Source organism: Octopus bimaculoides, chromosome 8 (assembly GCF_001194135.2).
Source record: "Octopus bimaculoides isolate UCB-OBI-ISO-001 chromosome 8, ASM119413v2, whole genome shotgun sequence".
Classification (NCBI taxonomy): Eukaryota; Metazoa; Mollusca; class Cephalopoda; order Octopoda; family Octopodidae; genus Octopus; species Octopus bimaculoides.
Window position 1 is genome coordinate 72,823,104 of NC_068988.1, and position 16,194 is coordinate 72,839,297.

Genomic DNA, 16,194 nt, shown 5'->3' on the forward strand with positions numbered 1-16,194 from the left:
TATATATAGATTCCCATGCCAGTGGCATGTAAAAAGCACCCACTACACTCTCGGAGTGGTTGGCATTAGGAAGGGCATCCAGCTGTAGAAACATTGCCAGATCAGATTGGAGCCTGGTGCAGCTGCTGGCTCTCCAGACCACAGTGAAACCGTCCAACCCATGCCACCATGGAAAACAGATGTTTTATGATGATGATGACGATTGTCACTCTCCACTTGACATTTTACACTGATCACTCTTCTGTACTACAAATTATCTCCCTTTCTTAACCACCATACATTGCTCCCCCACCCCACCCCAGGCATGATATCTGCCTCTCCACTCACTCTTATGCAACCCACACATCTTTACTCTGTCTACTCTCCCTCTCATCCTTCCTCTGTTTGCTGTATTATTACTATTCTTCTACTTCTCTCCTATGTTTGTACAATCAGTCATTACCTACTCTTCCCTTCACCTCATATGTACTATCAGCCATGCCTCCACCCTTGTTCATCACTCACTACTCTCATCTCTCAATTCTACCCAATTTCTACAGTTATCACCTACTCTTCCATCCATCTATTTATCATTAACCGCTCTTCAACTCTTATTCTTCATTATATTTTCCCTCTCACCCATTCCCCCATCTCTAATCATCCTTCACTACTTCATGTACTCTTGCAGCCTCTACTCACCCACACTCCCTGTTCTTCTGTCAACACTCACCTCTGTTCACCTTCTTTTAGCTTCAAGGTTCACCCCTGACACTTCATCATCACGATTTTATCTTTCTTTCCAGCTTCACCTATACATTCTTCTATAATGTGAGTAGCCATGTAGCTCCTTTACAACAAGAAACTTTTCAGTTCTGACTCCTTCTTCACTTTAATTTCTCACCTCCATACATAAAGCCAACTTCCTCTACAGTAGCTCCACTCTGCTGAAGGGAATCTTAGTTTTGCAAGCTGCATGGGATAACCTCACAGGTGCTGGTAGTATAACTCTGTAAAGTAGATGGCATTCAGAAAGGCATCTAACTTTAGAAAGCATGCCTGAGCAGACATTGCAACAATGTCTAACTGCCTGATCCATGCCAGCATTGAAAATGGTGGTTAAAAGGTGATGATGTTGAGTTGATGAGGATTCCTTCTCATAATGTCTCTTTTTTATCATACTCTTTAAAGTTATTATGAACTGTCTAGGGCTTGATTTCTAAAGAAAATTCTGCATATGCAAAAAGATTGTAAGGTGGAAATAGCAAAAAAACTTAAATACCTGTGAGTATTGGAAAATTCAACAGTCTTTCATATAAAAAGTTGATAAGCATTCAAAGTTGAAATATGTATTTGATGAATAAGCTTCAAATTCCTCTAGATATTATTTTGTTAATAAATCAACACAATATGTAAAGCTTTTATATTTAAAACTTATAACTCTTCCTGCATATATTTCTAAAATGTAGACTGCCTAAGGGTTTCACTTAATATTCTGTATAATCAAGAATTTGGAGGGGTTTAGTCTAATATCTTTTCTTTTATTCTTTTACTTGTTTCAATGCTGAGGCACTGCCTTGAATTTTTAGTTGAATGAATCGACCTCAGTACTTATCTTTTTTTTAAGCTTAGTACTTATTCTATCAGTTTCTTTTGCCAAACTGCTAAGTTACAAGGACGTAAGCACACCAACATTGGTTGTCAAGTGGCAGAGGGGGAACAAACACTGACACAAAGACATACATACATACATACATATATACATACATACATACATACATACATTTACATACATACATACATACATATACAACAGGTTTCTTTCTGTCTAGCAAATCTACTCACAAGACTTTGGTTGGCTTGTGGCTACAATAGAAGACACTTGCCAAGATGTCACACAGTGGGACTGAACCCAGAACCATGTAGTTGGAAAACAAGGAAAGAACTGACATAACTTACCAATCCACTTGACAAAACTCCATGGAAAAAGACAACTTCTACATAAGTTCCTGTTTTCTTACCACTCATCAGCCGCCAGAAGTTTAAGAAAAGAGACTAAAAGAATTAAAAGGATAAATTAGAAAAAAAAAACAGCTGATCCTGTACTTATTTTGGAAAGAAAAGTGGATATACAATATTTTTATATTTTAAATGTTAATGAAATAATTTAGAAATAGTTTGCAAAAAAATAAAATCAATTCTAAATCACAAATGTTTCAGCTTAGGAAACTGAGAAGGATAAATATCTCTGTGGATAATATGCTTTTGTATTGCCGGGTGTGTTTCCTGAGGGAAAAATTGAACTTGGCACTGAACAGCAACAAAATACTTATCAGTTCCTCACCACTTAGTTGCTTCAAACACAGTATTATACTAGAGTCACCTATCAGTCATAAAACAATTAGTAAAACTGCTACTTGTTTTCAGATATTGTTTTCCAGAAACTTACCTACCCTCTAATCTATGATGTTTAATCATTAATAAATGATAACTAAGACATTATTAATTTCTGTTATCTAATAATATTTTTCTATTTTTCACATCAAGGTACGAAAAACATCCCATTAGCTCAAAGGAACTGATGTCTCTAACATAGCTCCTTCCTTTCTTTAAAGATGAGCAAAAATAAATAAACAAAAATAATAATTCCTCCCTCTACATCGTAACAATCAGTTGTGAGAAATAATACTATAATAGTATAAAGCATAATACTTACTATACACATCGAAAAAAGAAGACACAATAAAAGAATGATATGTTTGGAGATTTGTAGAGATTCTTCAGGTAATTCTTCTTGGGAAGTAATTTCTATTTTGTCAATATCAGAATTTGCAGTTGAAGGTTCTGCTTGAAAGTAGTTCTCAAGAAGATGTACTTTAGAATCATTCAGATCTGTGGAATTTGGTGATAAATCTAAATCTTCAATACTTTGTTCTTCAAAACTTGTAAAATTTACATCTGTAAGAAATTCATATATTTTCTATAATTTGTCATAAAATATCCAATTTGTAAAAACTTTTGTTAACCTTCATAAAAATCAAATACAATATGGGAGTAGCAGAGAATATAATCTCATCTAGTAACCAGCTCAATATTTCATAAACCAAACTCTCAACAACATGGACATAGTAGATCCCTAATTACTGATATGTAGTCTATCGGTGTCCGATGACAACAAAGTCTGTGTTCTCAGTGATGAGAGCACATGTGACTCCGCAGTTCAAAGCTGGAAGCACACAGATACCCACAGATGTCAGTGATAGTCTGTTGACTGGACTGAGGTGGATTCTACCGTGATGTCTTTCTCTTGTAGCATCAAGACCCTGTCACCTGTCTTCTTCAAAGGCAGCTGCTGCTTGTGAGGTGAGAGACCTCTATGCTGATCTGTTTGCAGCTGACGCTTCAAGTTCATGTAGTTTAATGCTTCTCCATTTGAGGTTACTTTTCAGAGTGTCTTTGTACCTCAGTTTAGGTCTTCCTTGTTTGCATGAGTTCACCATACAACAGCTGTCTGAGCACACAGTTATCAGTCATTCTGATGACATGGCCAATCCAGCATAACTGAGCCTTCAGCAACATTGACTCAATGCTTGTTTTACAAGCTCTGTGCAGCACTTCTTGGTTTGTCACACTGTCCTGCCAGCAAATGCCCTTGATCCTGTGCAGTGTCCTTGTGGGGAAACTGTGCCAGCTGTTTGATGTGTCAACAGCATGGGGTCCATGTTTGACATCCATAAAATAGTGTAGAAACAACTACAGCTTTGTAGATTTTGAGCTTGGTCAATAGTTTGACACCTTTCTGCTGGAGGACTTTCACTTTCAGTCTTCCAAGTGCTTGGCTGGCCTTGTAGATTCTGGATGAAAATTTGCTGTCAAATGATCCATCAGCTGAGATTGTAATGCCAAGGTACCTGAAACTCTCCACACACTTAAGCTGGATTCCTTCAATAGTGATGTTTGGTTGAGGGCAAATTATGCTCAGGGCTGCTTGGACTCCATTTTCTCAAGGCTGATGGTCACTCCAAAAGAGCCTTGATGCTTCTGCAAAGTAATCAACAATGGTCTGCAGGTTGTTTTCGTTGTGTGCCATAAGTCATCTGCAAATAGGGCTACAGTGATAAGCTTTTCCACTGTCTTGGTTCAAGCAGAGAGTTGGTGGAGGTCAAAAATAGCCCTGTCTGAGTGATATTTGATGTATATGCTCAGGTCCTAGGTCTTTCACTGTGTAAAGTAGGACTTGTGTGAAGAACAAGTTGAATAAAACAGGGGTGAATATGCAGCCCTGTTTAATGCCATAGGAAATACTGAAAGAGTTGGTGCAATCACCATTGCAAAGAACTTGACCGATCATATAGTCACAAAAGATCCCTAATTACTACAGAAGAAATATTCACATTTATTTGATTGCCCCACCTTTTTTTTTTTTTGCAATTTTTTCTTTTTTACAATTTTCATAATTGAAAAGTTTACAGTTCAGTATATATTAATATCAAAGGTGGTGTCCAATTAGTTTGTCAAAGGTCGAATCACCTGGTTAACTCAGCAGCAGCAGCCAAGTTAGAATGCCACCAGGTTATTAAACAAATACTGAAACAAATTAATGAACTAGCATTAAGGAATACCGGCTTGCTATTAAAATTAAGATGTGGAGAATAACAAAAGTTGGAATGGAGTGATGAAAAGAAAAAGAAACCGAAAATAATAAGGTAAAATATTTACTTTCATAAATTTTTCTCTTTAGTTTCTTTCATTTTTTTTATTGAACACATCAAAACAAAGGCATAGATAAAATGAAACATATAGAATATAGATGGTTTTATGAATTATACTTATGTATTGATACGTAAGAAAATTATAATTTAAAAAATAAAATTTATTTATTGAAAATACTTTATTAAGCTAAAAATTTGTCAAGAACAAAAATAACAACTAAAAATTAAAGCAAATTACAAAATACTGGGATATTAAAATTTCAGATTGCAGCAGATAGCTTCTACAGATCCGAACTTAGAAAATTTAGGTTTAAAATTAAATCTGCTTACAATTAACATTACCATATTTGGTAATATTGACTACAGCTGCTAGCTGCCCTAATGTCCTTGAATGTTATCAAAAGACCCATTGACATTTTTTTCCAGCTAATCTTTTTTTATGTCAGTTTTGCATTAGAAAGAGCATTCACCAGTAGAAACCAAACCAAACAAACACCAGAGCATAATACAATCCTTGGGCCTACCATTAAAGTCATGTCAGCCTAGAACACAGACATTAAATGATGATGATGATAATGATGACGATTTTGATGAGCATTGACAGATAAAAAAGAAAGTTTTAATTTTCACAAAACCTTTTAGCAAATCTATGTAAACCCTGAAATTTGGGTTTCTCAAGAGATTTCTCTTACTGCAGCCAGAAGTTATATGACTCTAGACCTACATCAATAAGATATCTCTCAACTCTCTTTAAAAATTACACATTTACTTACAAAAATATACGACAAACAATACATTACATATATTTTTACTTAGTAATATTAGAAACGTTGTTGAAGATATTTCCTTTTTCTCACACTTGTAATTACATCTACTTCATTTAAACCCATCACACTACAAGAAGATTATGAGGACAAAGTAGTGAGAAGGATTTTAAGACATTAGACCTCACAGAGGAGATAACAAGAGACTGAGACTTCTGGTGGTTTGCTTGGTTAAGAAGATATACCAAGCTAAGTAAAACTGTGCCATTCATACAAACAGGCATGCCCTCTACGGCCTCTCAGCCAATAAGTTCTTTTCTTGAGAACTTGCAGGTGCTAGTGACACATATAAAAAGCACTTGTGCCAGTGTCATGTAAAACCACTTGTGCCGGTGTCATATAAAAGTGCCCATGATGGTGCCATGTAAAAGCACCCAGTATACTCTGTAAAGTGATTGGCATTAGGAAGGGCATCCAGTCATAGAAACCATGCCAAAACGTCAACTGGAGCTGGGCAGCTCTTCAGTTGGCCAGCTCCTGGCAAACTGTCCAACCCATGCCAGCATGGAAAGCAAATGTTAAATGATGACAATGATGAGCAAATGCTTCCAGGATTTTCATTTTTTTTGTTCTAAATCATGTCTATCCTATTTCTAATGTCCTATTTGCTATCTCTGTATTGCTTCTTTTGACTGGTTTCTTTTTGTTAGATGAAGTTTTGCAATTTGGTATTGTTTGTACACGTAATCAACACATTTTTCATGATTGAAAAACGATGATGATGATGATGATGACTTTTCAGGAATTAATCTCATTGTTATCTCCTCTCTATTTCTGGAATTACATATTAAACAAGACCCACTCAGAATACCTCAAAAACCACTTGCAACAACTATTCAACACCTATTTGTTTCCCAAACTTAAGCAATAACCACTTTTTCCATGCATGCAGATTTTAACTGAAGCCAGAATAATAAAATGAAACAACTTGGCGATGTTCTGACCTAAACTCTGATAACCAATTGACTAACAATGATGATGAATTGTCCTGGTTCCATCAAAGTACATACAAACTTCAAACAGAAAGCTTTTTATAATAGAATATTTATAAACCATCAACTCTTGTTCTCAAGAAAACTTACTTGTTTGATTTGTTTGGTTTTCAAATTCAAAGAAATGGTTAGCTTCAACATCATTATTAATACTTGATGGTTGTAAAGTTTCTTGTAATGAATGGTTAAACTCTGCATTTTCAGATCTTTCCTGAGGATTTTTGTCAGTTTGATTAGAATTAGAAGACATAAGCTGATATTTGTCTTTTTGTTTCCTCTGTCCAATAATCAGGGCAGCACTGGTTATTGTTATTGATATTAAAAGGATTACAAACTTTATCACAATCTATAAAAATAAAAACAAAAAAGAGGCAAGATAAGAAAAATTTAATAAGTTGATGATTGGAGAAATTGTTTTTCGACCACTACTTTGATGGCATTTGTTCGTTTATGTTATAAAGTCATGCTATACAACACAACATGGTTGTCATACTATACATGTACAGAGTAATGTCACAAGTGCTAAGACAGGAACAAAAAACTATGGTTCGTTAAAGATCTCAGCAACAACTGAGATGTTTGTGATATCATTACAAATTAAACAAATAATTAAATGGCATACCTGAATGAGACCATATTGTAGAGTAGGATCTATACTAACAGAATAATACTTCCAGCTGATTAAGAAGAGGATCCCTGTCAGGAAAACTGGAAGCCTAACACAGAAAGTATAGTCAAAAATGTTTTCTCCATAAGTAGATCAAAGAAGAACTTGCAAGATACATTATTTGAAAATCAAACAAAATATTACAGGAGAGGATGACTAAACTAGTCATTATTAGTTACTGAGTTTTAAAATAGTTTCCTTTTTTATCAAATAATAACAATAACTTCTCCAAAGGGAAACTAAAATCTGAGCAACTTCAATTTTTACCTAACTTGAAAAAAAATAACAATAGTGAAAAACAATGAGTGAGTGTTTGTTTACTCATCTCTGAAGACCTCACAATGAGAAGTAGGGGTGAAATTGTACCTGGGATCTGTGATAGGGGTTCATTGAGATGTTATCAACATAAAATGTTTTGTATATTGTAAGAAAGTTATAAACCTGTAGACTGCAGAGAATGGATGATAGAACACACGTTTATGTACTACACTGAAGAGAATATTCAGATGTTGTGAGATTGAACACAGAATATTTTAAGTTAAAAAGTACTTAGCCAGCATTGTTTTTAATTAGTGCAGTGATGCATATTTTTCATGAGTAGGTACTGAGAAACTGCTGCTGAAAGCTTTGTAAACAAATGGAGTGAATATTAAATCATTGTAGGTTGTCATTTTAGATGATTCAGGCCCAGTAAAATTTTGGCATGCAAGTTCGGTGAAGTATCCAAGGGAGGGAATTAAGATATTATTAGCGGTAATGTTGCACAAGAGAAACCAAACTAAACTTCAGTGATAAAACAGTACTAACAGTACTACAGTGATAAAATAGTTGGTAGTTGTACAGAATATTAGGAAGAACATGTGCATTGTTGAATTATAGAATTAAGTTTTTTCAAGAAAGTGATGGTTCTACAGAATATTGGCAGCATGTTTGAGAAATACAATTATTCAGTTTCTAAAGACTACACATTTAGCAGCATTGGTATGTTGTTCCTTAGAGTTTTAAGTGTATGCAAGATTTTGTACCATGTAAATATTTTTCTTGCATTTTAAAGAGTGTTTTGAAATAAAGGTGCAAAATTACAATGAAGAGAAGAGGATGTGAATAAAATTACTTGGATTTCTAGTGAAGTCTGGTTGGGGTTCTTGATGCTGCTTATTGTTTTTAATAGGATGTATTCTGGTTTTCTATTTTATAGTAATTCTTTTAAGTAAACTGCCTTGTTCTTACATGTAGCTAAATTTCTGTTGTGCCTCATTCCTGTGTTAACTTTTAAATTGCTCTTAAGTTGTTTATTTAAATGTAGAGAATTTAGCAAGAATATATTGCCACTTCACCTTGAGGTGTTGTCTCGGTTACAAATGTAACACAAAGTATTGCAAGATTGAAATCTCCTATTTTGTAGAGCAGAGGTATATGGCTTGATGGAATGGTGGACAAGGTTGGTAATGATATATGTTGGTTATATCTGTTTTAATATAGGTAGTTCTTATTTCAAATGATTTTAAGATGATATCAAAAACCAAAAGATTCTGTTCAAGTGAGATCTATGTTTTTGAGTAAATCTCTGTATTTACAAAAATATGTTAAACCTGCTTCAGCATTTTTCGTTTTACAGCTCAGAAGAGGAAGAGTAGATCTTTAAGACTAGTGGGAGGAAGAGAGGAATTTATCCTTAAAATGGAGACCTAGCTCAAATGTTTGTAACAGGGCAAACTCCACTAAGGGCACTCAAGGACTAGATGAAACCACAATATAGATTTGTGTAAAAGATGATTGATAACTGAATAGAATACACAAAAGATCTTTCTTTGTCAGCAAATAGTAGTGGTAGTGATTGTGTGATGGTAATGGTAGTGGCGATGATGTTATGCTGATGACAACAAAATTAAACAATGTTTTGTCCAATAATCAATTTGCAAACAAGAGGAAGTACTTACCCAAAGCCAATTAAAGAAAACAGAAAATGGTTTTGCAGCCAGTCTGTTTTTTGTCGAGTGCGAAGAATACAAATAGTAATACTAAGTAGACAGGTCCAACTATTGGAAGATAAATCACCAACATTGATAAAAATGAATTCCACATAATGTTGCCAGTTGAAAAGCTTTCTATCAGAATGGCAGCAGATCAGTCCAATAGCACGAAATATCTGTAATAAATAAGCAGGTGGAATCACAACAATCATAAACAATTTACAGTTAAACATAATCTTGATTTTACATTTGATAGAACCCATAAGTACAACAATTATTAAAAGTAGCTTTATTTTATGAAACTGCAACTAACCAGTAACAAAACCAAACTGTTATTAACCTTACATGAGTTATCACTTAACAACAATGATTTTTTTCTTCAATAGGAACAATGACATGAATTTGTAGGCCAACTGAATTGACTGGAACTTACTGAAATGAAAGGTAAAGTAAATTCCAGCAAAATTTATATTTAGAATAGCAGAGTAAACTTAATACTGTAGGTGTTTGCTCTGGCATGCTGCTATTTAAGCTAACTCACAACTCTTATTTTATTAATGATAATCATTACCTGTGATATGGCAAGGCATAATGTAAACAGATGAGGAACTTTTTTCCAACGACGCGTGATAACAAATATTACACAAATCCAAACCTTTAACGAAAAGAAAATACTTTTTAAATGGATTATTATAAATAACATGTGAGGAAATATAACTAAAACATAAAATTAAGAAATAAACCAATATGATATAGATAATGTTTTGCTGTACATGTTCATTTAAGCCTGAAACCTGTAGTGGTGTGTACAGAGAAGATAGGGGAAACAGATTAGTTTAATGTGATGCTACCTCAACTCTTTCATATTTACAAGTGGTGAATAATCTAGCATAGAATTCAGATCTACTGCAGCAACTAGTATTTCAACCATTTTGACATTGTAAGACTTAATGTGATATAAGTAGTCTTATCAAAAAGAAACTGAACTTCTAAAACAGCAGACCAACCATCCACTACGATGCTATATACATGAGTAATTTTCACCTTTAGTCTAATAACAGCCACATCACATGTCAGTTATTCATTCATATAGAGGTGCAAAAGTGAATGTAGTTACAGTGCAGTGGGCAATTTGTTGCAAGTTGAACAAAGGATTTTGGGAGTGATGATCTTGTCTTAGAACATTTAAATAGAGAAAAACTTTATGAAGATTTTTCCTAATGTTGTAACAAGCCTATGGGATGAGAAATGTTTAAACTGTACACAATGTCACAAGTGGCACCAATGTTTCAAAGATCACTTCCAAAGATGATCTCAAATCTGATGACCTTCCATTGTGAAAGTGCTTCCAGTGATCCATGCAAATTATCACCTGACTGTGAAAGAACCACCTTTGCAAAAATTTGAGCCAACTTTAAAAGGACAACTGAAAACGCATTGTGCCACCACAAAGTTTGTGCTGTTTGCTAACTGATGAACAACAAGAGAACTGTGTCACAGTCAGTAAGGAGTTGTTCCATCATTTAAATACTGATGAAAACTTTCTGGAAAGTGCCACAGTAGGTGAAAAAACATGGGTGTACATCTGTGATGTCAAAATAAAAAGGTAATCATTGCAATGTGTTCTTCAACAATGTGCTAGATCATCATTGCTGCAATTAAAACAAGTATGGCTGAGTCAGCCAAATGTGAAGGTGATGTTGATCAGTTTTTTTGACTGGAAGAACATCATAGGTTTGCTACATGTGGTCAGATGATTAGTAAAGAGTCTTAATTGGATGCCCTGCAGTGTTTGAGAGAATTAGTATAAAGACAGAGGTCTGATGGATGGACAAATGAAACATGGATGTTGCATAACAACACAATTGCTCAAATGTCACTCCATGGCCTTTTGGCAGAGCATAAGATGACTTCTGCAACCCAGCTGCTTTACTCTCTGGATTTGATACCACAAACATTTTCATAGTCCCAAAGTTGAAATCTAGTCTAGCGTTAGAAAATGAATGTAAAACAGTTTTTAAAAGTGTTTAATAAATAAACAATAATTGATATAAAAAGTGAGCAAAGTAAAAATCATCTACTTACACAAAAAACGAGAGAAAGTGTGCTGATATCAAATGTAGTATCTCTAATGATCTTAGAGTAAATGGAAGGGTGATGAGATAAGAATGTCATCATTCTGGCAGAAATGAACATCAGTGGAGCTGAGAAAATTGTGCATAAAACCAAGCCACTTGCAGTCTGTAAAGGCAAAACATCATAAAATGTATACCTTGATAAAACTGATTTTGTTAGGTAGGCAAAGCAACTGAAAATTATGAGGGAAAGTCAGTTATTTACTCATTAGTTAATTTGAAAAGGAAGAACAGTAATTATAACCTTTTAAATGGTTGGATTTTGAGTTCAAGAGCAACGCCATTGTACAGTTTGTGGAGATGACACTAAAACATAATAGTTACACTGAATGAATCTAGAAGAGTGATGATAGAGTTAACAAACTCAGATAAGCAGAAATCATTGAAGTTGTAATAAAAAAGAAAAGTAAACAAGACACAGTTCAACAGTTTGATGATGATCCAATGTTTGAAGATGTCTGTAAATGTAAGATGAGTTTCCTTTCCTGGTATGTAGTCTATTGTTAGTGAAGATGGTGAATGGTACAAAGCAGCTGACATATCATTTGTACTATAAATATTAATTGAGCTAAATTAGTTGGTAACTGAAAGTTTCCAAAGGAGCCAAGCATGTGTAGACCAACTTCAATTTGTATTATTATCTCATTTATTTGGGATAATTTCAGAGCTCTGATGCCTTCCTCAAGGGCACTGGAAATGTAAATTAAGTGACTCAGCTACAACCAGGAATCATAACTGAGTCACAGACGCAACTTGTAGAAAGCATACTTGATTCAGACAAAAGTTAACACCTTTTTGAGATGTTAGCCATGAAAGTTCTATCACTAAAATCATGGCAACAACAGAAACAAACACTAGGCTGTTAACAATAGCTCTCAAGTTTTCAAACTAACTGAATCAGGTCACCATAAAACAGTGCCACTTGAACAAACTATCAATACATAAATCTTCTAACATATACTCTCTGGTAGCAGGAAAACCACCACAAATTCAAATAATAGATATAATCACGTGATCAAGATCACGGTCAATGACTGACCAGGCTGTCTGCTGTTGTTACACATCGCTCATCACAATGTGTTTTGCATTGTTTTAGCCTTCAAATGGCTCAATAAGCAGTCCAACATTCTCCCCCTCCCCCCCACACACACACACTGATCAGAAGGGGGATTGAAGCAACATGAATTGAAGTGCTTTGCTCCAGAACACAATGCACTGCCCAGTCTGGAAACTGAGCCCACAATCTAGTGATCATGAGTGCAACAGCCTAACTACGAGGCTACATGCCTTCACAATAGATATAATATAATATAATATAATGAACTTATCGTATCCAGTGCTCAGGTGCACTACAACTCATCAGAAAAAGTAACCAAACATGCATGAACAGTATATAGAATATGCACAGGAAATGAACAGTGAATTTAAGGCAGCATGCAAGTTTTGAAGGATGTAATGTCTCAACAGCTAACAAATGATGCAGATAGTTTATTCCAAGCTTCAGCAATTCTGAGCCTGAAGAAATATTTCTAAAAATCATGGTTGTTGTATTGTTTCTTGATCTTGTAAGCATGTCCTTGAGTGTTAGACATAAGGAATTTGGGAAGATGCCTGAGGTTATTGTTGGAAAGATGGTGGACAATTTTGTTGGTGTCTACCAACTTAGTTGCCAGATGTCAGAGCTTTAATATGTCCAGAAAAGCAAGATGTTCAGAATATGGTAGTTGCCTGACAGCCAGAATTCATCTGCTTGCACGTTTCTGAACAGATTCCAGGAAATTGATATGCTGAGCAAGATAGGGGTTCCAGCTTTAAATAGATAGCCAGAGAGCAGCTAAAAAAGGTCTTATTGAGTGATGCTATGACACCCTCAGCTTTCTTGATAATTTTAGAAATGTGGTTTGTCCAATGCAAATTGCTGTTGACAAATAATGCCCAGGTCACATTCACTATCAGACTTCTTAAGATTGGTGTTATTGAAGGAGTATGTAAAAGCTAGATTTTTCCTCCCATTTTTTACAATTTTATCATTTCATTTTTTTGCTGAATAGACAATATATTTTACACTATTGAATTATTAATGCTAAAGAGCTTATATTGATGATGATGATTAACAATGAAGTTGCTAACTATAATGGAGAAGGGAAAAAAGAAATGATGATGCATATGATGATGATGATGATGATGATGATGATGTCAACTAGACAGCATCAAATAAAATGTAGCAACAGTATTGTTGTTTATAAATATGGTTACAGCAATATTAAAGATGATTATAATGAACACTATTAAAACAACTACAACAGCAATAACAAAAACAATAATAAAAAAATAATGATATTTCTATTTTTAGGCACAAGGCCAGCAATTCTGAGGTAAAGAATTTTGTTAAAATTGATGACCCAAGTACTCCACAGGTACTTTATTTTATCAACCCCAAAAAGATGAAAGGCAACATTAATATTTATGAAAATGAAAACCTAATTATAGTAGTGATAAGGTTAAAGATTTTGACCATATGAGCAATGACAAGCTTGATTGTAACATCCTTAAATAGCAAACTCTAGAAAACAGTAAACTTACAATAGTAGTAGCAATGGAATACTGGCTTGCATAGATGAAGGCTGACGGAGCAGTAGGGAATGTTCCATAAAGAAAGCCATTCATACTAAGTGAGCTTGTCTCATTTGCATTAGCCCCTGGCTTGACAATATAGATAACTTGCCAGGTTACAAGTGGTAACAATAGTCTGAAAAAATAAGATAAAACTGGTTAGAAACAATAAACAATAAACAAACATTTTGTGTTGTACACTCAACAAGCTTGGCATGAGAATGAATATTGTACCCTACTCACTTTCATCAAAAAGCAAGTAGTTCTGCCAGAACTCACTGTGCTATATGGAAGCAAGACTGAGAAATAGGTAGTTTAGCCATCAAATTGAGAAAATCTAGCTTCCAAACCAAAGTTCTTGCTATAGAGGTGGGAAGATGGAGGTTTGTGGACAAATCTGTCTATGATCTGGAACAGCTTTCAGTTTCTGGGAGAAATAGAACCTCAACTCTTAAGGAGTAATGAAAGAGGTGAATTTCCAAAGGTATAATTTACCCTTTGTTCAACTGTGTCTCAGACTAAGTTGGTGACAACATTCAAGGTACCTTGGCTCTGGGGTACTTCAAGCACCCAGGAAGGTGCAGGTTGCAATACAGACAGTAGAAGAGAACATGGTAGCAGAGGGGTATCCAGGAGTCATGAACTGGATGTGGCTCTACTCCCATATAGTGTAAGGAGTTAAGGGTCAAATGATTTGCATGAGGTTAGGAGGCTTCTTTGCTGAAGGCCTTCTGCTATTCAGCTTTCCCTAGCATTTTTTACTACCAGAGGGGGTGGTATACTTCAAAAGATTTACATGAGAGGGACAAATGAGTTATTGCTTGTTTCTTATTATCTCTTATCAATATTTTGATCTCAAAGTACAAATACAAAATAGATGTGGAGATAAATTTCTACATGTATTTCTTTCAAATTCCAAGAAAAATCTTTCTTTTGGCACATAAATCTATAAAATATATGATAATTATACAGTAAAACTATCGCAGTCAACAACACCTAACCAAGCTGAAAATATAAATTACTTATCATTCATCATTGACACTCTGTCAGCTACAATGACAAGGGTTCCAGTTGGTCAAATCAACAGAACAGCCTGCTCATGAAATAAACATGCAAGTCACTGAGCATTCCACAGACATGTATCGTTAACAAGTTACTACGAAGATTCAACATGATACAGAATGTGACAAGGCTGATCCTTTGAAATACAGGTACTACTCATTTTTGCAAACTGATTGGACTGGAGCAACGTGAAATAAAGTGTCTTACTCAAGGACACAATATGCCATCAGGAATTGAATTCCTGACCTTATGATCATGAGCTGAATACCCTAACCACTAAGCCATGAGCCTTCACTATGAGTGACTATACCCAAGTTGAGACAAACTACCACCTGAGTAAATTAGGAAAGTAACAGTAACAATACTACCCTTAAAGCAAATAGATCCCTCTCCTTGGAATGAAAAAGGTTCTAGGTCTGTTAGAACAAGTAACCACAATGATAAAAAAACAGTATACATACACATGCACACATACATATACGTTAATAAACATACATTTATATATATTCATATAATGATGGCTGTCAATTCATAGATGAGTATAAGCATCACTGACATATCCTAGATGCGAAAGACAATGACTGTCAGCAATGTCCGAGGTGAAATTTAAATTCAATAACAGCTTGCACAACACCAATACAACTCTCACCTACAAAGCCAAATAGTCCAGAAACAAGCAAGAGCAAAATCTCCGGCTTCACAATGAGGTGGATGTTATTTCAGAATTTCCTTCTCCTAGAGTGATCTCTAAACAAAGACTAGGGATCTCCTACTCCCAGCTATTGGGTGGGCATTGATTCTACTGACTTCATTTGTCCTTTAATAGATTTTGTTTTTCACCCTGCAGGGTGTCTATCAAAAGTCACCTCCTGTACCAAGCAAGCTTCTTAAGTGACACAAAGTTCAACCCACTCACACACATACATAAACAGCCATAACCTCACATGCACACACACATACGTACATACATGTGTTATCATTACACACACACACACACACACAGACCTGTGCGCATGCACATACCCACACATGCCTCCTTTACTTGCACTCTCCTGTCTTAGAAAGAACTTTTTCTTCACCCATTCCCTTCCAGTCATTTCAATATGTGACCGGGTGTGTATCGTTGGCGATTTTCTTTCTCCGTCTTCCCTTGTTTAAACTTTTTCTATATATCTGATGAAGAGATCCACTCAGAACATGAAATCCTCTTTCTTTTCTTTCCTTTCCTGAGCGTCCAATA

The 16,194-nt window shown here is 35.0% G+C and overlaps 1 protein-coding gene across 4 annotated transcripts in view; it reads right to left on the reverse strand.

Annotated features, from left to right (window-relative positions):
• The window catches only part of LOC106875671 (integral membrane protein GPR155), a 50,353-nt gene that overhangs the window by 11,926 nt on the left and 22,233 nt on the right, over positions 1-16,194 (reverse strand). For all 4 annotated transcript variants that reach the window (XM_014923912.2, XM_052970167.1, XM_052970166.1 and 1 more), the window contains 8 exons: positions 13,863-14,028; positions 11,230-11,385; positions 9,716-9,799; positions 9,112-9,320; positions 7,127-7,220; positions 6,595-6,850; positions 2,693-2,934; positions 1,936-2,031 (listed from right to left, as the gene is read on the reverse strand). In XM_014923912.2, the coding sequence (XP_014779398.1) occupies positions 1,936-2,031; positions 2,693-2,934; positions 6,595-6,850; positions 7,127-7,220; positions 9,112-9,320; positions 9,716-9,799; positions 11,230-11,385; positions 13,863-14,028 (1,303 nt within the window). The remainder of the gene's footprint in view (positions 1-1,935; positions 2,032-2,692; positions 2,935-6,594; positions 6,851-7,126; positions 7,221-9,111; positions 9,321-9,715; positions 9,800-11,229; positions 11,386-13,862; positions 14,029-16,194) is intronic.